The 22,665-nt window shown below is 38.5% G+C and overlaps 1 protein-coding gene and 1 non-coding gene across 6 annotated transcripts; both read right to left on the bottom strand.

The window, feature by feature from the left end:
- Positions 1 to 5,010: 5,010 nt before the first annotated feature.
- Positions 5,011 to 21,884, bottom strand: SRSF12 (serine and arginine rich splicing factor 12). 5 transcript variants are annotated; one of them, XM_044245828.1, is made up of 5 exons: positions 21,719 to 21,884; positions 12,396 to 12,500; positions 10,971 to 11,074; positions 10,679 to 10,820; positions 5,011 to 5,559 (listed from the first exon to the last, which is right to left on the bottom strand). In XM_044245828.1, exons 1-5 carry the CDS (start codon positions 21,781 to 21,783, stop codon positions 5,190 to 5,192), a joined length of 786 nt encoding a protein of 261 aa, XP_044101763.1. In that variant the 5' UTR covers positions 21,784 to 21,884; the 3' UTR covers positions 5,011 to 5,189. The 5 variants fall into 5 exon arrangements, with proteins under 5 accessions (XP_044101763.1, XP_044101782.1, XP_044101772.1 ...); XM_044245847.1 differs by lacking the exon at positions 12,396 to 12,500 and adding an exon at positions 11,919 to 12,265 and having other exon boundaries at positions 10,971 to 11,094; positions 21,719 to 21,757; XM_044245837.1 differs by lacking the exon at positions 21,719 to 21,884 and adding an exon at positions 21,295 to 21,328.
- LOC122897526 lies at positions 7,305 to 7,418 on the bottom strand. Its single transcript, XR_006382542.1, has one exon. It is a non-coding gene; the product is annotated as a U5 spliceosomal RNA (small nuclear RNA).
- Positions 21,885 to 22,665: the final 781 nt, after the last annotated feature.

Below are 22,665 nucleotides of genomic sequence, written 5' to 3'. Positions count from 1 at the left end.
AGCCCCATGCAGGGCTTGATCCCAGAACCCTGAGATCATGACCTAAGCCGAAGGCAGCGGCTTAACCCACTGAGCCACCCAGGCGCCCGGAAGACTGTTTTATACTGAGATTTTTCTTGAAACTAGAGTCAACTTAACAGCATTTTAAGTCTGTATCATCAGCATAAGCTAAGAAAACTAGAATAGTTATTTCTTTAGAAAACAGGTGGTCTTAGCAGAGAATTCCCATTTTTCCTCAATCTACCTTTATGAAGCCCTTTAGTTCATACAATTACAAACTAGAATAGTTATTTTGCTCCGTGTTTCAGTTACACTTTTTCTGAGAAACTACTCACTGTACACATAAGGTCAAAGAGTAATGAACATGCAATCAACCTCGACCCTTTAAGTTTTTGGCCAGTGTTCTGAAAGAACCTGAAACCTGACAATATAGTAAGATATTCTTGATTTTAATCTGTAATCTTTTTACTATAAACATGGAAGTTGAATATGGTTTTTGAATTTTATGAACCATATACTTAAAATCACCTTTTTTTAAAAAAAGATTTTGTTTGAGATAAAGAGCATGGCAGGGGAGGAGTAGGGGGCCAGGGGGCAAAGGAGAAGTAGGCTCTCCACTGAGGAGGGGTCCTCAGATGACCCGAGGCTCCATCCCAGGATCCTGGGATTATCACCTGAGCCAAAGGCAGATGCTTAACTCACTGAGCCACCCAGGTACCCCCAAATCACCAAAATCACCTTTTATTTAAGATTTTGTCAGCAAGGGAGAGAGTGTGCACAAGCAGGGGGTGCAGCAGGCAGAAGGAGAAGCAGGCTCCCCACTGATCAAGGAGCCTTATGCAGGACTCCATCCCAGGATGCTGGGATCATGACCTGAGCCAAAGGCAGACATTTAACTGACTGAACCACGCAGGCATCCCATAATCACTTACTTTTAGAAGACAGTAACTGTCCTTCTACTTTGCACCCACCTACCTCCACAGGTTGATACTATTTAGTTCTGTAAGTTCAGAGTTGCAGTACATTCCTAGAATATAAGATTGATATAGCCCTTTCCCCCAAACAGAATAAAAACATTATAGTTTTGGGGAGAAAATACTAATGATGGGGTATAATGGTTTATATATTTTTAAAATACTTTATTTATTTATTTGACAGAGAGAGAGAAGGAACACAAGCAGGGGGAAGAGAAGCAGGCTTCCCGCTGCGCAGGGAGCCCCATGTGGGCCTTGATCCCAGGACCCCAGGATCGCGACCTGAGCCAAAGACAGACACTTAACGACTGAGCCACCTAGGTGCCCTAAGTCTGTATTTTTTATTTCAATTTTTCTCGACTTAAGTAAAAAAATCATATGTCATTATATTGAGAGTTGAATCAACCTGTAATGTCTGACTCTATCAGAGTGTATTTCCAAAAAAGTTTCTTGACTGAATTATCTTCATATTTCTTAATTTTATAAACATCTTTTTGAAGGTATACAAGGCAGATTTTCCAGAAGGCCTAAATTGACCTTATAAACCAATGCCAGAATTCATGATATGATCATAAATGCCCTATTCATCAAGGGAGGGATTTAGATGCTAAAGTGCATAATCATCATTTAATGCTTGAAAATGTTTTCTAGCCAAATATAGGTTAAGTTGACTCCAAAAGCCATGTCTCACTAAACCACTGGTCCTTAAACTCTTGCAAGTCATGGACTTGTTTAAAAATCTGCAGGGCCTAGACCTTCAAGTTTTGGTTCCATGATGCCAAATTAACATCTCTGCACCACATCATACTAAATACCGTGTGTGTGTGTGTGTGTGTGTGCGCACGCACACACTTTTTTTTTTCCTAAGTAAACTGTGCCCTCTACCCTTGGTGTGGGACTACCACACCAAGAGCAAGAGTCATCCTCTACCAACTGAGCTAGTCAAGTGCTCCTAAGTAGCATATATTTATCTACATACAAATACTCCAAATACTCTACCACCTGTATGGAAAACAAATATTAATATTTAATTCTAAGAAATTAAAATTTTAATTGAGTTTAGAGGAAGTGTAGAAATATTTCTAAATACTTCAGATTTTTACTAATTTTGCCTCTTGCAATGGGATGAGAATAAAGGCAGACATTCTTATGTGTAATCCAACAGTTGGATTTCAAGTAAACACTACAAATAATATATAAAGTCCTGAAACTAGTTTTAAGATTTACTTGAGACCAAGAGAGAGAAAACTCACAAGTGGGGAGGAGGATTAGTGGGAGAGGGAGTAACAGACTCCCTACTGAGCAGGAAGCCCAACTTGGGGCTCGGTCCCAGGACCCCGAGATCAGGACCTCAGCTGAAGTCAGATGTTTAATTGACTGAGCCACCCAGGTGTCCTGAAATTAGTTCTGTTCGTTTAAAAATAAGTTTAGCCTAGTTTAAGATGAAATCCTAGGCTTCAAATAAAAAAATTGGTTTATTCCACTGTTTGCAGCTCCAAGTTTCAGCTGCTACACAGAAATTATTTTTAAAGATTATATTTATTTGAGAATATATTTATTTGAGAAAGAGTGAGCAAGAGAGAACAGAAGCAGGGCAGGTGGGTGGGTAGAGTGAGAGGGAGAAGCAGATTCCTCACTGAGGAGGGATCCTGACATGGGGTGTAATCCCAAGACTCCTGGATCATGACCTGAGCTGAAGGCAGACACTTAACTGACTAAGCCACCCAGGTGCCCCCCAAAATTATTTGTGTATTATTTATGGGGAGAAAGAAAACAAACAGTTGTAGTGGCCATTTATTTTTTATACTGACTTATCCTCTGACCCTGAACAAATGTAGATAGACAGCTAGTTCTCTATACTAAATTTGTAAGTACCTGAGTAAATATATTATCTTTAAAGGAAATGATCACAGATGTGTGAAACATTTGCTTTATTTATTAACAGTCTTATCCTAAGTATCCTCTCCTAAATGGTCCAAGAAAAAATTCTGTAACAAAAGTGAATCCTAGAAGAGATATACCCAGAAGACAATTTCTCAAGGAACCAGCACAACTGTCAATTTCCACTTAGTCACAGAACCCATTTACACTGAAAGCTTATAATCATTTATTTTTCTAATTCTATTCTCTCCTTTCCCTCTAAACATTATCTCAGTTTAGCATGTATCTGTCAAAGCATCACAGGGAGGGGCAAGTCTGGAGCCCAGCCACTGCCCACTCCCAAGTCTAATAGTATGTGCTATGTGACCTAGTGGGTATCACTGAGCCTCTCTGCATCCCCTTTCCTTATCTGCAGTGGTATTTATCTCATAGAGCTGTTGTGATGATGAGTAAATAATGTAAAACTTACAGAGCAGTGCCAAGTAAATGTTCAAGAGTCTCAACTAATATTCCAGTTTTTCCATCAAATCAAATAGTATCCTCCTAAGCAGCCTGAAGATTACAACAGAAAACAAAATCAGAGGTAAATTAAAGGGTAAAAATCTTCAGAAATACTGCTATATTAAATTTTTACTAAGATATAATCAAATGCAAAGTATAGACACTATAATCAATTCCTACTTAGTACTTCAAATAACAGTATTTCAGGTAACTCTGTGGATAAACCCAAACATTTATTTAGAAAATATAAAACATTACTATTAATATTTGTCTGTTCTTTCTTTGGACTATCCTTTAGATTTTCAACAGTGCCACATAATTTTATGACTAAGTTTTATTACAGCTGAACACTTCAAAGAGTTGTAGTTTTGAAGTTAATTCTATTAATGATTAAAGAAAGTGTATTCAGAAGGTACTGTACAGGTTACATGAATTTATGGTACTTGTCCAAATATTACCAGCATATAAATTATTTTGTAAAGCTGTTTCTTACATAGGGTCTAAAATGCAACGAAAAGTGGAATTAGTATTAAAAAAAAAAAAAACAGAAGCAACACTGGCTCCTATATGCCAAAAATATAAGACAAGATTTTTTTTCTTAAGCACTCTAGTCACAAATATTAACTATATGGGCTGAGAACTTTTAAGTTTCAATATACTTCAACAAAGTACACAAGTAGAACTCTATAAATATATCCCCTATAATAATCATATGCAAAACCATTTTATCACAAATACTACCAAAACCCTCTGAAAAACGTAAACTACACATTTTTAAAGAAATTCTCAGTTTTAACAACTACAAAAGCAATATCAATAAAGTTATTTGGTTTATAAAAATGAAAAGCATGTAAAGTAAATCTGAATGCCACAAAGCTTATTGAGGATGCAGTATTGAATTCTTTAATACAAGATACTAAACACTTTAAAAAAATAACAGGACTTACTCTATACAATTTAAAGTCTTGAGCTGGAACTCCAAAAAGAAAAAATTAAGTAGTGGATGAAAAGTAGATATGTAGAAATAATGTTAAAAAAAACTTTTTATACAAAATGTACCACTCTTCAAATGTATAAGGCTTAATATGAGTATTTTTGGATAATGAGTCCTGCACATAATTTTTAGAGAAGTAGTCTCCAACCATTCAAAACTCAGTGTTTTTTAAAACATTTTTCTATTTCTGAAAGTGAATGAACACGGTACAGGATGCAACTTAATGTCAATTTATCTATACTGTTCCACATAGTAAAAATAAAAGCTTTTTTTGAGCTCAGGAGAGAATGTATTTTTTGAACACTTGATCTCTAGATAAATTCTACTTTTAGGAATGTCAGAATTTTGTAATATGAACTAATATCCACTAAGAACCGGCCCAAGTTTAAACAGAAGATACAAGAGAGTCATCAAGGTATCAAATAGTTTAAGTCTGCCCTCTGTAATTATACAGTTATTTAATTAGTTTTTACATGAAAGTAAAAGTGCTTTAAAGTAAAAAATATTTTTGTAAAAGGTATCATTAATATTACTTATTATATCCAAGTAGGATTTTCCACATTAGTTTCATTTTACCCAATTCCCTTGAAAAGTATCCTTCTGCCACAATGTAAACAAAAAAACGGTCCATAAACTGGTGACATATCAGACACATCATAATTTGTGGTATGGGCCCTTTCAATGGAGACCAAGTCTTTATTACCCCAAAACTAGAGATTTTATTTGTTGCACATGCCCAAAGTAACTCACATTTTCTATAAGCCTTGAAGAATTTTTATTTAACATAATGAGAGGTTTAATAACACATTCAAGACTATGTAGCACTCTTCTGTGGCTGTTCACCAGCTGTTTTTATGACGATAACTCCGAGATCTGGAATGTGATCGAAAATGAGAGTGTTTTGCTGTTTGTGCTTTAACTTCAGAATTGGTATACCCCTTGGGAGATTTACAGGGGGATCTTGCTATGGAGTCAGAATGTCTTCCATGTGATCTTGATTTTGTTCCTGAGCTAGTCTGCTTTTGAGGTGAACTTGATTGTGATTTTCCAATTGACTTGGACCTTTTTGGTAAGGACTTGGACCTTGACCGTCCTCTAGAACCAGAATTCCTTCTTGGAGTTCTTGACTGCCTTGCTGAGGTAGACCGCCTTGGTAGTGATTTGGAGCGAGATTTAGATTGGCTATAAGAAAACCGCCTGTGTCGAGACCTGCAAACATTATGAATGTTAAGAGTATATATTTCACACAAAAACATTTAATGAAAAGTTAGGAAACAGCAATTTCAGGAACTTATACACTTTATATTAGTTGTGTTTTTCCTGGATAAACTCAAAGAAACAATTTTAATTTTATTTTGCATGCTTTTAGTTCAAACATAGGTAACAAGTTTGTAATATTTGTTATACTAGAATCTGTGACCAAATCTGCCTTGCTAGATTTATCTTATGATATAGGTCAGTTCTGAAAAATGCCCTGCATGTTTAATCTGGGTTATACAACTCCCAAGAGGTACGAAAATCTGAAGGAAAGGAAAAAAAAAAAGAAGAAAAGAGAAAGAGAGTAATTAAAGTTTGTCAAATAATGCTTATAAAGACAAACACAAAATCTAGATGCAGGACTTCTGAATCCTGCCATGATAGAACAATGCGCATTAGACTAAACTTCATGTGGGAAACAACTATATAAAGAAGCTAAATAACATTATAAAACAACTATTTAAAGGTATTGTAGAATAATCAACCCTAGGAGAACTTGGGGGGTTACAAGCCATGGCTCTTTTATCTAAGACCATTTTCCAAGTGCTGACAGGGGGAAACTGAACCCAACCAGAAAATGGCTGTCTGACTAAGCTGGAGAGACAAGTTAGGATTCAGATTTACCAAAATGGTTGGTACTAAAGAGGCAAAATCTCAAGGAGGGAATGGCAGACTGGAAAATCTCCTAAAATTTTCCTATAAATTCTCTTCAAGTCATTGGCCATCTTTTAAGCTGTGCAAGTACAGGATCAGACTCCAAGAAGTCAGCAAAAATAGCAGTTGGAAGATTCAGGAATTAAGCTGAAATTCTATCAGACACACAGTGCTGGGGAGAAAAGCTGGAGTTTAAGCCACCAAAAGGTCAAGGAAATTAGAGTAACAATTCAGGCTTTCAGTTAAGAACCCACGAGGACCATATCCTACAGGTAAGGACCACACCCTAAAAGTAAGTATAAAGCTAAATAAATCAGCCTTAACAATGCCTCAAACCAAGCCTCAAGAGGATCAAGGTGATCTGCCAATACTCCACCTGCTAGAAGAAAACTTTCTTTGAAGGGTATCACCCAAAGTGTTTCAAGTTTTCATCAACAATGTCCAACATTCAATAAAGAAATTATGAGGTATGTAAAACATAAAAATTACTAAAAGCTAAGGAAATAAAAGACCAAAATACAACCGAAAACCCAGATGCAAAGTAATATAGATATTGGCATTATTCAGACAGGAATTAAAAAAAATTACTATGACTAGTATGCTCAAGGAAGTAAAAAGAAAAGACAGGCAAACAGATTTAAAAAGAGACATCCAAGAGAATACTGGAATCTATAGAAAGAAACAAATGGACATTTTAGAACTGAAAATATATTTCTGAAATTTAAGTCATTAGATCAATATAACAGCAATCTAGATACAGTAGAAGAAAAAAATGAATTGAACTGTAAAACAACATAAATACTGAAACACAAGGAAAGAAAAGGAATTTTAAGAAATCCGTAACAGAATGTAAGAGAATACAGAACATAGTCACACAGTCAAAAAGAAAAACTGAATGAGGCAGAAGCAATATTTAAAGAGATAACGACCTAGAATTTTCCCAAATTAGTGAAGTATCAACTCACAATTTCAAGACGCTCAGTAAACCCTGGAGAATAAAACACATTACCTTTATTTAATTAATTAACTATTTACTTTTTTACAGTCCTGTTAAAACAAGGCCTCGAAAAAGTGGTTTAAGAGCCAGTTTTCCTTTCCATGGAAATCTTTTAGTGAAAGGTGAAAGATTTCTATGATTTGAAGAGGAAACCAGAATTTAAGACACAATACCTTCAAAGGAGCAACATTAAGACTGACAGCTGACTATAAATATCAAGAAATAGAATAATATTATTTTTAAAAGCAGGGGTAAGGGGTGCCTGCTTTGCTCAGTTAATAGAGCATGCAACTCTTGATCTCAGCATCATGAGTTCAGGCCTCATACTCAGTGTAGAGATTATTTAGTTACATACACACACACACACACACACACACACACATATACATACATACATACAAAAAAAGTCCCTGCCAACCCAGAATTCTATCCCCAGCAAAAAAATCCTTCAAAAGTGAATATAAAGTGAAGATTTTTCAGATAAACAAAAGCTGAAAGAATTCACTGCCAGCAGACTTCTACTGTAAGAAATAATAAAACTTCTTTAGGATGAAAGAAAATAATCTCAGATAGAAGCATGGAATTATATGAAGGAATAAAGAGCACTGGACAGTATAAATATACTGATCGAGAATATATTCTGGAATAAAAGCAGAAGCTTTTAGAAATTATTAAATTTTGGGGCACCTGGGTGGATCAGTCATTTAAGCATCTGACTCTTGATTTCAGCTCAGATCATGATCTCAGGGTGGTAGGATCAAGCCCCATGTCAGGCACCACAATGAGTGTGGTGCCTGTTTAAGGTTCTGTCTCTCCCTCTGCTTCTCCCCAACCTTCTCTCCCTCTCTTAATGAAAAGAAGAAAGAAATTATTAAATTTCATTCCTGTCATAGAAAGCCAAATGGGAAAATTGTCCTTCAGAAAAAAATCCAACATGGGGAAAAAAAAGGGGGGGGGATGTTACTAAAGAAGGCTGAGGGGCAATTTTTCAGAAATATATATACACTGAAGTATGAATTCAACAAAAATGTATGGAATGGCTAACATGAGCTAGGGACTACTGCTAAGTGCTGGGGATGTAAGCATGAATAAAACAAAACTTGCCCCTCAAAGAATTCATCATAATCCAGTGGACAGCAACAAACTAGTTTGTTTTTTTAATCTATATCCACTAAAAACAAAATAAGAGTCCTCTTTATCTAAGATAATACCTCATATACTGTATTTACTTATTTTGTTAGACTTATACGAATTCTGCTTCATTTACATATACACACCCACACATGCAGACACAAAATCTGATCCTTATGAATATAAGGAGCGCCAGGTAAGATCTGCAGTCTTTATGATACAATTTTACAAATGAAAAAACAGGTCAGGGAGGTTAAGCAATGATGTTATAATGAGTCTAAAGCAAAAGAGTATTGTCTTACAAGATGGGGTTCATTCTATTCCTGATGTTCCATGATGACTTGGGACAATAGACATTTTTTCTTTTTCCTCAGGTAAGCATACTACTCACAGAAAGAGAATATTAGTGTAAATGCTGATCATTCTTTTTTTTTAAAGCGAACTCTACATCTAACATGGGGCTAGAACTCATGACCCCAAGATCAAGAATAGCAGGTTCCACCAACTGAGCCAGCCAGGAACTCCAGTGCTAACCTTTAGGAATAGAATTTACTTTTTTTTTTTTTAAAGATTTTATTTATTGGGGCGCCTGGGTGGCTCAGTGGGTTAAGCCTCTGCCTTCAGCTCAGGTCATGATCTCAGAGTCCTGGGATCGAGTCCCACATTGGGCTTTCTGCTCAGCAGGGAGTCTACTTTCCTCTCTCTCTCTCTCTCTCTGTCTGCCTCTCTGCCTATTTGTGATCTGTCAAATAAAATCTTTAAAAAAAAAAAGATTTTATTTATTTATTAGAGAGTGAGTGAAAGAGAGAGAGCACAAGGAGGAGGAGGAGGAGGAGTTGGAGGAGGAAAGAAGCAGACTCCCCACTGAGCAGGGAGCCTGATGCAGAGCTCAATCCCAGGAGCTGGTATCATGATCTGAGCTGAAGGCAGACACTTAACCAACTAAGCCACCCAGGTGCCACAAGGACAGAATTTACCTTTAAATTCTACATTGAAACTCCAGATAAATACTAAATTATTTAAGGCTTTAGGCATGCTAATACAATTTCAGTTATTTAAATAGCTTTACCAAATAATTAATTTCCATTGTGATTTACTATTATTTTAACAGAAATAAACTCTTGGCTAACAAAATAGACAACATGCAAATATCTTTTTCAAAAAACCCATTATTTTCATGTCTTCTTATAATAATACCATTTTTTAAAAAAAAGATTTTATTTATTTGACAGAGAGATCACAAGTAGGCAGAGAGGCAGGCAGAGAGGCAGGAGGAAGCAGGCTCCCTGCTGAGCAGAGAGCCTGATGCAGGGCTCGATCCCAGGACCCTGATATCATGACCTGAGCTGAAGGCAGAGGCTTAACCCACTGAGCCACCCAAGCACCCCAATAATACCATATTTTGAATTTATTTTTGAAAATAACTTATCTTTTACAAATATATTGATTTATATTAATTTTAGTTTCAACATTTCACAAGTGATTCATTCTATTTCTTATGAGTTTTTACTCACCAGAACTTCAGATTTTTAATTACTGAGTTCAGTTAGGAAAATTTTATTTATTTAAAATTCCTTGGGGAACCTGGGTGCCTCAGTCCATTAAACATCTGCCTTCAGCTCAGTTATTATTTAAACAATAGCTGAAATTGATCATAGGGTCCTGGGATCAAGACCCGAGTGGGACTCCTTGCTCAGCAGGGAGCCTGCTCCCCCCTGCTTGTGCCCTCTCACTATCTGTGTCAAATAAATAAATAAAATCTTTAAAATTAAAATAAAATTCCTCATTTTATTTATCAAGTACACATTTTAAGATTTGGTTTTCTTCTTCAGTACATATTATTTTTCTATTAAAAAGGTCTAAGTTAAATCTTCCATGAAATAAAAACACTGGAAGTTATCCAATAAACCCAAGTTAAGTAACAATACATTCCAAATAGGGAATAGCACATCTTTTTTTTTTTTTTTTTCCTAAAGAGAGAGAGAGAGAGAGAGAGGGAGGACGGGGCAGGAAGAGGGAGAGAGAGAAAATCTTGAGCTCCACAATAAGCATGGAGCTGGATGCAGGGCTCGAACTCACAACCCTGAGATCATGACCTGAGCCAAAATCAAAAGAGAGACACTTAACCAAGTCACCCAGGCACCCTAAGAGCATATTTTTCTAAAAAAAGTTGATTTTTATGTATATTAAATCAAATTATTCTTGTGGCCTTTTTCTGAAAACTCTTTAAAATGTCTTCCAGGGAAAATAGAAAATTAAGTTTTTCAATCCTCTTATATTTGTACTTACTCTTTAAGGCTATCAGACCGTCTCCTATTTCTTCCCCATGAAGAACTTCTACTTCGAGTTCTCCTTTGGCTGGGGCTTCTTGATCTCCTATGATCACTTGGAGAACAAGGGTGACGTTCTTTTGATTTCATCTGGCCTGGTGCTAGAATATGAAATAATTTATTACCTGAAAACCTCAGTAACAGCTACTTTAACAGTATCATTTTCCGAAAGAATTTGAAATAAGAAAAATCTGTCATAACTAAAACTCATTCTGCTGAATAAATAAGATCTAATGTTTAGTTGAACTTACTTTTTCGATCACCTTGTGCAAACTGTATTTCAATTTGACGGCCACATACCCATTTTCTATTGAGGTTATAAAGAGCATCTTCAGCATCGCGAACATCTTCAAATATGACTAGCTGTTAAGGATACTTTGAACATCAGATATCAAGTAAAAAATGTTATTTTTAAAGAATTATTTACATGTGACATGAAATTAATAGGAAAAACAACTCCAAGTATTAAACTTACATCTCCTATATATATATGTGTGTATATATATATATATATAGTCAGAATTTCACCTTTATTATGAAAACAAATGCCCGTTTATGATTTAGAAGAATCTATCTAAAAGTAAGAACAGAAACAAACACTTAACTATACTTTTAATGTACACATTAATGTAGTTGTAGTATGCATGTATAATGTAAAACAGGTTATAAGAAAAAAGTAAGTCCAACCCTGGCTAGTATTAAAAAATAAACCGTATAGGACTCACTCCCTTCTTTCGGGTTTTTCACTGAAAAAGCACGCAAAAGCCTTTATTCTGAAATTACAATTACACTTTCACTGAAAGGTATTTTAATTATGATGCTTAGGAGAAATCACTTATTACAAACAAAACTGTACAAATACATGTAACCTAAAACATTATACCTTTAAAAATGATATTTACTTTTGAGCCTACTACTTTAAAATACTGTTATGTTCTTATTACTTGGGATATAATTATAAAAGAAACACAAAAGCAATCTGTGAACATCTGGAATTACATATACTGGTTTGTAATATCCCACTAAAACTTCCTTATCTACATAAATTATATATTAAACCTAACTAAAATGGAAATAAACTGTATAAAATGACTAAATAGCTGTCTTTCAGGAGGTTGTTCACTGTTTATTTTTTTTTTTTTAATAGAAAACAGAAAAAGCTCAAGAAATGAAATACAAAATGAGACTTTGGCAATTACCTCAATGTCACTTGATCTTGAACCTTGACCTTTACTCTTTAAGGCTTGCAAGATGGACTTTATAAGAGACGAAGAACCAACAAAATCAGACTTGGCTTTGACTCTGGAACTTTGAATAAATGTAGGAAAGCCGAAGTCTCAACCTGGTGTTGGCTTTGTCTTTTGCTTGATAAAGACTTCCCCTCTTCCAGGTCTTTATATCTGTGTCCACCCTCCCTCTTTACTCCTTGATGCTTGAACTTTAGGTGCCTTTTTTCTCGCCTGCTCGGTTTATGCTTGGATTCTAGCTAACAGGTTGGTTCAAACTGGGGGGCGCTTGCCAGCTACTGTGGACTGCTTTAGATTTTCTGAGATAAAGAAATAAACACATTTAATTAGGCAATATTAATCTCATACAACATATGCTCCTGAATACACACATGCACATCTGCACACATATACGGTATATTCACATGCATACAGTAAAACAAAGGATATTGAACATAAGCAAATCCTCTTGGGCGGCGGGTGTAGAAGTCAAGTGGAATGTAAACGTCTACTATAGGGCCATATCGACCAAACTCACGGCGCAAGTCCTCAGGCCTGAAGTGTTTTAGAAATAAGGCAAAGAAATATGAATATCTGGATTAAAATATTTTGCCTACGGAAATCCAGTTGAAATCTTCAAAAGTATGTTATCTAAACTAGTATTTTCTAAAATTGTCATAGGAATCACTCAGGGTTTGGAAAGGAAGAAAAAAGAAAACAAATCCTCAGGCCTCATTTTTGGAGGTTCTGATTTAAAAGATTTAGTTTAGGGGCTGGAAATCTGTATTTTTATAAACACTCGGGTGGGTATTATGTTTAATCAGACTGGGGAAACAATGACCCAGGAAAGTTATTATCCATCTTTGAAAATTATTTCTATTATAACATACTTCAATTGTCAATACAAAGAGGTCTATTAACCCTAATTCAGTAAGGACACATTCATTTACTTCACTATAATTCTATGTTTATGTTAATTTTGTTTTCAGATCACAAGAATTAGATTCTAAAGAAGTTCTAAAATTATTTTTCAGGCTTTAAAGAAAAATGGATGTTTTACTTTTAAACATAAAGCAAAACAACTATGGTATTCTTAAATTTGACAAATGTTTTTAAACCTGCTATATGTCATAGGTAGTAAAGAGGGGACACCAAAGGATTATTTAGCATATTTGTCTTCATGGAGCAACAATCTAACTTAAGAGACAAAATACTTAGCTACTATAGCTGAGAACTGTAGTGCATTTATAATGGAGCCACTGTTCACCTTAAGACTTATTAATTTTTTTTTTTTAAAGATTTTATTTATTTGACACAGAGAGAGAGAGAGATCACAAGTAGGCGGAGAGGCAGGCAGAGAGAGAGAGAGAGAGGAGGAAGCAGGCTCCCCAATGAGTAGAGAGCCCGATTCGGGGCTTGATCCCAGGACCCTGGGATCACGACCTGAGCCGAACGTAGAGGCTTTAACCCACTGAGCTACCCAGGCACCCAAGATTTGTTAATTTTTACAACCACCCTATGGTTGTTTACAGATGAGGGCACAGACAGATGAATTCACCTCAGGTTACCAAACCAGCAAATGACAGAACTAGAATCAAACTTCCACAACCTGACACTAGTCTGTGTTAACCACTACACCCTACTGCCTCATGAAGATCTTAGAGGTTCAACACCAAGTTATGAGCACAAAACATGGCTTAGAAAAAGTAAGAGTACTTCAAAACATACTGTACAGAAAGAAGGCTCAAAGATGATTGCAAAACTGCTAACCTGGACAAATAGAAGAAAGATGGTGTCAGTGACAAAAATTAGACAACTGGTAAAGAGAGTTGAAGAGGGAGGAGGGAAGCAAAAGAACTGCTGGATTTGAGGTGATGATAGAACATTCCTAACAGTTCTATAGACGGAGCGCCTGGCTGGCTCGGGAGGCACAGCATGTGACTCTTGATCTCTGGGTTCCAAGTTCAAACCCTATGTTGGGTATAGAGATTACTTAAATAATAAAATAAAATCTTAAAAAAAAAAAAGAGTCCTGGGAACAACCAAAAATCATGATTATACAAAATAATTTTATTTTCATCTCCAGACTAGAAGTCAGTGATTAAAGCTAGAGATGTGAGAGAGATGCCTGGATGGCTCAATCGGTTAAGCATTTGCCTTTGGCTCAGGTCATGATCCCAGAGTCCTGAGATCAAGTCCCACATCAGGCTTCTTGCTCAGCAGGGAGACTGCTTCTCCATCTGCCTGCTCCCCCCCTCCACCCCCGCTTATATCCTCTCTGACAAATCATCTTTAAAAAAAAATAAAGCTAGAGATGTGAATTCAACTATAATTAAATGTCCACTATATACCAGGGAGTGCAACTGACAAAACATACTTTATTTTTTTTAAAAGACTTTATTTGTTTATTTGACAGACAGAGATTACAAGTAGACAGAGAGGCAGGCAGAGAGAGAGAGAGGGAAGCAGGCTCCCTGCTGAGCAGAGAGCCCGATGCGGGACTCGGTCCCAGGACCCTGGGATCATGACCTGAGCCGAAGGCAGCGGCTTAACCCACTGAGCCACCCAGGCGCCCCAAAACATACTTTATTTTTATTATTTAGTATTTTTATTCATTTAATACTTACTATAAAACATTTAATTGTCTGCGTTCTCTGGAACTACTGTCTTTAAAGGGTAGTGACTATGTCTTTTTCTTTCATTTAATCATCTAACAAGTACTTTTTGAGCACTTACTATGGGCAAACTCTAGGGATGTGATGAAAAACAAGGAAAACGATTCCTGCTACCCCTGAACATGGACGAGAGAGTAATGATTCTCAACCATTCCTGAACATTGGAATCATCTGTAAAGGAAATGTTACAGAAACAGGTATTCCAGCCTGATGCATTAACAACCCTGGACCCAACTAGTGCTTTCCAAAGTGGGCCCCGGTTAGGTTTAATTTTTTTAAGGGTTTCACAGGCAATTCTGAGAATTAGTGTTTAGGATCACTTTTAAAATGGGTATCTTTGGGGCACCTGGGTGGCTCAGTGGATTAAGTCTCTGCCTTCAGCTTGGGTCATGGTCTCAGGGTCCTGGGATAGAGCCCCACATCGGGCTCTCTACTTGGCAAGGAGCCTGCTTCCCCCTCCCCCTCTGCCTACTTGTGATCTCTCCCTCTCTCTGTCAAATAAATAAATCTTTAAAAAAGAAAAAAAAATGGGTGTCTTCACCAGTGTACTAGTTGTTTGGCACAAAGTAGGCACTCAAAATACTGAGTCACCATTTGATATTACTGCTACCTACTTAACAGTCAAGGAGACTGAGAATGAAAGAAATTACTTTGCACATTAGTACACAGAGCCAACAGCAAAGCTAGAATACAAATGAGTATTTTCTGAGACAATCAATCCCATCAACCAAATGTGAGTGGCTGATAGGAAAAGGATCCTAGATAGTATAAAAGGAGGTTGGAGTAATGTGTGTCGTGGAGGCTTTGAATCCCAGAAGCCAAGGGTAACAGGAGTTTGAAGAAGTCAAACTTCTCAGAAGACCTGGCTCCCATTCACTTCTACACCTGTTAGCTATTGTTCTAATTTTTGTATTTTCGGGGTCATCAATTTTGACATTCAGAAAATAGAGCATAAAACAAACACCTATGTATCCACCAACAGCATTTACACTTGTCATCATTTTCAGGAATTGTTTTTTGGAAATGAGATGTTTACATTTACATTCTTCTACCTGAGAAACAATCATCAGTACTCATCATTCCTCTGCATAACTTTGTATTTTTTTTTTAAGATTTTACTTTTTAAGTAATGTCTATACACAATATGGAGCTTGAACTCACAACCCTAAGATCAAGAGTCACAGGCTCTACTGACGGAGCTAGCCAGGCACCCCTCCATAACTCTGTTATTACTGTAAGCAAATATATGCATAATTAAGTGTTCTTATATATATCAAATTTTATATAAATAGTACCAGACAATTTGAGTAATTTTGCTCCTTGCCTTCTCCTCGCTTGAGATTTCTCTATGTAGTTCTGGTTCACTCAATTTAACTTTGTACTATCATTAAACCACAATTTACTAATCTATCTTTCTGGATAAACATTGAAGATGCTGCCTTTTTTAAAAATTGCAAACTGTGCTGCAGCATACATTATCATACATGTGCTCCAGGGAGCTCTAGGAGATCCCTGGGATGTATCACTCTGCGGTTGGTGAGTTGAAGAGTACGCTTATCTTCAGCTTCACTATACATTCTCCAAAGTGACCAGATCAATTTATACTCAACATTTGCCTAAGAATTTCTACTGCTCCACTTCCTCGTTAACATTTTAAATTCTTATCATCTGATGGACTGTCGATGTTTTAATTTTAATTTACCTAACAACCAGTTAGATATAACATCTTTTCATGTGTATGGACCAATAATTTCCTGTTAATAACGACCAGCAGAATTTCTGGGTTAAAGAGGATGTGTATATACGTAATTTTTTTTTAAACTGCCAAAAACAGTTCTGCAAAGTGGTTGTACCACTTTATACTCCCACCAACAATATATGGGTTTCAGTTGTGCCAATCTTTGTGAGCACTTGGTTTGTCAGGTTTGGTTTTTGTTTTTGTTTTTTAATTTTAACCATTCAGGTGGGTATTAAGTGGAATCTCACTGTGGTTTTAATTTGCACTTCCCAAAGTACAAATGATGTTGAGCACTTTTTCATGGGCTACTTTTCCTTGTGAAGTGTGTTAGGAGTTTTTTGCCCCCCCCCTTTTTTTTTAAAAGATTTTATTTATTTATTTCATGGGGCAGGGAGCATAAGAAAAGGAAGCAGCCGAGAGAAAGGGAGAAGTGATCTTTTTCTAGATTCCTTTGTATATCATTATATTTTAGAATTATCTTGTCAATTTGTTTTTTTATTTGTTTTGTTCTTTCAAAGTTTATTTTTTTTAGTAATCTATATACCCAATGTGTGACTCGAACTTGGGGTCCCAAGATCAAGAGTTGCACACTCTTCTGAGCCAGCCAGGCAACCCCAGTTTCTATTTTTTAAACAGCCTTTAATCAAGAATGCCTTGAATCTACAATATAATCAATTTGGGAGGAAACTGGTAACTTAGTATTTTGTCTTCCATTCTACAAACATGGTATATCTATCAATTTATGTTTTCTTTAATTTCTCTTGGCACTGTATTGTGGTTTTAAACGCAAAGGTTTTTATTATGTATTTTTTGTTGTTGTTCTTAAACTTATTCCCAAGTCTGGTTTTTTTTGATACTAAGACAAATGAAACTGTTTTAAAAATTTTATTTTCAATTGTTTGCTGCTAATATATAGAATAGATTTTTCATAAGTTCATCTTGTATCTTAAACTTAATAAAACTCATTATTTACTATAGTTTTATGAAAACACGTTGCCTAAGAATAGGGCAAATTTTGTTTCTAGCTTTATAACTTTTAAGTCTTTTATTTATTTTTCTTGCCTTGTTACACTGGTTAGGACCTGCAACAAAATGATGAACTGAGGTTGTATGAGTGGGCATCATTGGCTTATTATTTTCTTTTTTTAAAATTTATTTACTTGGCAGAGAGAGAGATCACAAGCAGGCAGAGAGGCAGGCAGAGAGAGAGGGGAAAGCAGGCTCCCTGCCGAACAGAGAGCCCGATGTGGGGCTCGATCCCAGGACCCTGAGATCATGACCTGAGCTGAAGGCAAAGGCTTAATCCACTGAGCCACCCCAGGCACCCTGGGTTATTTTAAGATTTATTTTAGAGAGAAAAAGAGAGTGAAGGGGGGGGAGAGGCGGCATTCGGAGAGAATCTCAGTCAACTCCACATGGAGCTCAGAGCCCAACCTGGGGGTTGGCTCTGATTGAGCTGAAATCTCATGATTGAGCTGAAATCATGAGTTGGACGCTAAGAGCTGGATGCATAAACGACTAAGCCACCTAGGCACCCCTGGCTTGTTCTGATCTTAGGGGGAAAGCATTCAGTTCATACCATTAAGTACCTTGTTAACTACAGGCTTTTCATATATGCCATTTATTGGGTACGGGAAGTTCCCTTCTATTTGTAATTTGCTGATACTTTTTCTCATGAATCTTTTTTTTTAAAGATTTTATTTATTTGACAGAGAGAGAAATCATAAGTAGGCAGAGAGGCAGGCAGAGAGAGAGGAGGAAGCAGGCTTCCCACTGAGCAGAAAGCCCGATGCGAGGCTGGATCCCAGGACCCTGAGATCATGACCTGAGCCAAAGGCAGAGGCCTAACCCACTGAGCCACCCAGGCACCCCTTTTCTCATGAATCTTGCTGAATTCTGTTTAATGCTTTTTCTACACCACCATAAAAATCAATATAGCCTTATATACACCATAAGCAAAAAATGCTACTATGTCCAAAAGAGGGTACCTGATAGTGAGTGGCTCCCCAACCTGACATGATATTATGCATCAAAATGGGAATGTTATATTTGGGATTTGGACATTACTTTGTTCCATTCAAAAACTATATCCGAAAATTTTTAAAAATTGCTCTTCTACATGGTAAAAGAACAAAGATATTAAGTTTTCTTCCTGATCCAGATCTAGCTTCACCAGTGAGAAGAAAAATAATACAAATTATAACATCATAAAAATATATTTTTTAAAGATTGTATTTATTTTTTAATGTAACCTCTACAACCAACACTGGGCTCAAACCTACAACCCGAGATCAAGAGTTGCACACTCCACTGACTGAACCAGCCAGGTGTCCCTTTAAAAATTTTTAAATCCTTCTTTGGTTCTTGCACTCAATTTCATTCCTAACACATTTTATGCTAGAGCCATAGTATCTTTTAATGTCTTATGCTTTATGGCATATATTATAATAGCTACTACAAGAGACATTTTTTTTTTAAAGATTTTATTTATTTATTTGTCAGAGTGAGAGGGAGAGAGAGCAAGCACAAGCAGACAGAATGGCAGGCAGAGGCAGAGGGAGAAGCAGGATCCCTGCCAAGCAAGGAGCCTGATGTGGGACTCGATCCCAGGACGCTGGGATCATGACCTGAGCCGAAAGCAGCCGCTCAACCAACTGAGCCACCCAGGTGTCCCTACAAGAGACATTTTAAATAAAATTTGGCTTTGTTATAAAACTAATAGAATTTGAAAAGAGGAAAAAGAAAACCACTCAAATGGATTTCTTTCCAGGCTCATTTTCTATACTTTTTCCTTTTTTCATTTATTAATATAATTGAAATCACATCACATAGGTAATTTTATGCCATTTGTTTTTACATTTATCCCAACGGTTTTCTTTATAAGCATACTAAATATTAAAGCTATTTTAAAATGTGTCTAGTTGCCATATTGCTAGTTAACTTATACTGCATGCCACCTCACACAAAAAAGCTTTTATTTATTTATTTGACAAAGAGTGCGCGTGCATGTGCAGGCAGAAGAGAGCACAAGCAGGGGTAGCTGAAAGCAGAGGGACAAAGAGGCTCCCCGCTGAGCAGGGAGCCCAACTTTGGGACTTGATCCTAGGAACCCAGATCATGACCTGAGCTGAAGACAGACATTTAACCAACTAAGCCACCCAGGTGTCCCCCCAAAAGCTTTTGATATAAGTTACATGTAATGATTCTACCTTCACAAAAGTTCTCAGTAGCTGTGCAATTTTATGTAAGATACTTAATTTCTAGGGGCACCTGGGTGGCTCAATTCAGTTAAGCGGCTGCCTTCAGTTCAGGTCATGATCCCAGGGACGTGAGAAGGGGTCCTGAATTGGGCCCCCCACTCAGCACGGAGAGTGTTTCTCCCTTACCTCCCAGCTCATGCTCTATCTCTATTGCTATCTCTCTCTCAAAAAAAAAAAAAAAAGAATTTCTCTAAGCCTGTTTCTAATCTGTAAAATGGGATTAATAAAGAATATACATTATAGGGTTACTGTGAAAATTTAGTAAGATAATATATATGCAAAGTGTTTAGTACAGTCCCTAGCACATGATGAATACTCAACAAATGTTAGCGATTACTATTCCATTAATACAAACCTCCTAGATGATTGCCCCCAGTGGCAGTGCTAAAAAGTGGTGAAAAAATTGTAAAAGGAAATCAACAGATTTCAGTTTTCAGTCTTGATTACTCATGGTGGATTATTTAGATCAGAGATCATGTGTCACCTACTGATGTGTTTTATTTGGCCAGCACAACCTTTAAAAAATTTTCAAGGTATGCTGATGAAACACAAAAATCTAATATTTTACAGATTTTTATATCTACAAAAATGGGAATTTTATGATTCAACTTAATGCCACCATTTTGAAACAGAGTTTACACACACAGTTTTCTGACTTCTTCAGAAAATAGGATGATATGGCAATATGTCCAAATGTCCAAATAGTAGTTATTAGCTGGAGCTAGTAGTACCAGCTGCTGTCCCCTTTAGACGGCACCTGTTTCTATATGCTACAGTCCACACCATTCTATTTTACCTTATAAGCTGACAACTTCACTCATGCATATTACCCTGGCTGGCTGGCCATTAGAATAGGAGACCTCTTTTTTTTTTTGTAGACACACTGGAGAGGCTTGATGCTTAGCATTCAAGTGGTCTGTTCAACTGTGGGAATTTTTTTTTTTTTTACCCTGCCCAAATTATACATTTTGCTTGTTTTCTATGTAATGTATTGATGAACAGATTGAGAAGAGAAATATAAACACAGGCATCTTTTAGATGTTAATTAAGGTATATTAACTCACAATTTATAGCTGTGATGTACATAATAGTAGGGATCAAATAAAAAAAAATTTAACATTTACTCCTCTCAGGTAAAACTATGATTACTCCATACAGCTCTGGAGTCAAAGGCTCCAATATATTTGGAGCCATGAAGCCCCAGGTAAATCATTATTAGTCTGAGCTTCAGCTTTTCCTTATGTACAATAAAGATAATACTGCACACCTAAAAAGGTTGAGCGGGGAATAAATTAAGTAAACCCAGTGAAATGGAAACGTCTCTTAATGCCCCTAACCCACTCTCCGTCATTCCCTCTGGCGTCTATTAAGGGAGAAAGTGCTTTATAAAGCAGTCATTCGTTAATATTTGTTTAAGCACTATGTAGACAGAAATTCTCAAGGCGGGGAGGAGAATGTGTGGACTGAGAGCATCACACTGGACCAGGGAAGTCTATCCAAACCGGTATCATGGATGTTTATACTGCACTCTGAACTTTACAGGAAAACATTTAAATCTCATTCACTGAAGCCATCCTTTGTATTGTGTAACAAATAAAATTTCACCGCATCCCCTGTAATTATACCAGACTGAGGGAACCGAAATTGTAAGGCCCAAGGTACGCATTATTTTATACCTTCCGACCATCCCCAATTCTTCATCTAGGACGCAGGACGCGCAGTTTTACCGGGGCACGACGACAAAGGGCCAAGCGAAAACACTACCGGTTAGGGGCAGGGAGGGTCCTTGGCTACCGGGAGAGCAGCAGCCTGCGCGCCGCCGGTGCTCGAGCAGGGGATAGGCACCGATCCCCCGGGCGCCGGGCCCTGCCGCGGGAGACCGCTGCGCCCGCGCGGAACGCGGGCCGGGAGGGTGGAGGAGCCAGTCCCGCCCCCGCTCCGAGTAGCCCGAGGGCTCGCACCGCCCCCGGGAAGGGCGCCTCCGCGGAAGGCACCGGCCGGGGCGGCGGGGAGGCGCCGGGCCGCGACCGGGCTCCGGGACGCTGCCGTTACCCCCGCCCCTCCCCCGCGTGCCAACCTGCGGCGGCCGCCGCCGCTCACCTGGTGGCGTCCGCGACGTTCCTGACGAACAGGGAGGTGTTGGGGGGCCTCGTGTAGCGCGACATGACGGCTTCCTCCGTTGCCTCCGGGCCTGCCCGCGGCCGCCGGGCTAGCTCCGTTTCTCGCTGCCGCCACAGCAGTTCAGCCGGCCCCCAGCGCGACCCCCTCCCCTCAGCCTCGGCCCCGCGAGCGCGCAGCCGCAGAGGCGGGAGCGGGGGCGGGGGCGGGGGTGGAGGGGCGCTGCGCGGCGCTAGCCCGTCCGTGCGGACCGCGTGGGGGCGGGGCCCCAGCAGAGGGGATCCGGAGAAGGGGCGGCGCGGGGTCCGGAAGATCAAGGGGATGGGGGGGGGCGGTGCCGAGGCCCGCAGGGATAAGGGGAGGGGGCTGTGCGGGAGTCCCGGGGTCCGAAGAGATCCGGGGAGAGGAAGGAGCGGCGTCCCGCAGACCAAGGGGATCTGAGAAGAAGGGGGCGGCGCAAAAGAGGATCGGGGACGGGCGGTGCGGAGGGTCCCGTGTTCCGAGGAGGTCTAGGGATGGGGCGGTGCCGGGGTGTGCAGGGATCCGGGGAGGCGGCAGTCTTGGAGGCTAGAGTCCGAGGGATCGAGGGAGGGAGCGGCTGGGGTCCGAGTGTGCAGGACCGTGGAGGATAGACGGGTCCTAGGAGCTGAAGCTTAGCTGGGAGTTAAGAGAATCCGGAGAGAGGGTGTCGAGAGTCTTCGGAGTGGGGTGGGGATGAAGACAGTTCAACTGCGGCACCGCCACCGGGGCCTTCATCCCTGCACCCTCAGCCCAAGGCCTTGGCGATTGTTCCTACTCCTGTCCCTTTAGACTTGAGCCTAATTACGTTTTCAAATTCAAAACCTAATAGGTATTCAAATTCAAATTGTGAGGATTCGGGTTTTGTTTGTGCTTTGATTCTTCATCCATATATTCCCTTAAGGCGTAGT

This window comes from Neovison vison, chromosome 1, assembly GCF_020171115.1.
Source record: "Neovison vison isolate M4711 chromosome 1, ASM_NN_V1, whole genome shotgun sequence".
Lineage (NCBI taxonomy): Eukaryota > Metazoa > Chordata > Mammalia > Carnivora > Mustelidae > Neogale > Neogale vison.
Note: the sequence above shows the minus strand (reverse complement) of the source record. Positions and strands in the feature narration are given on the sequence as shown.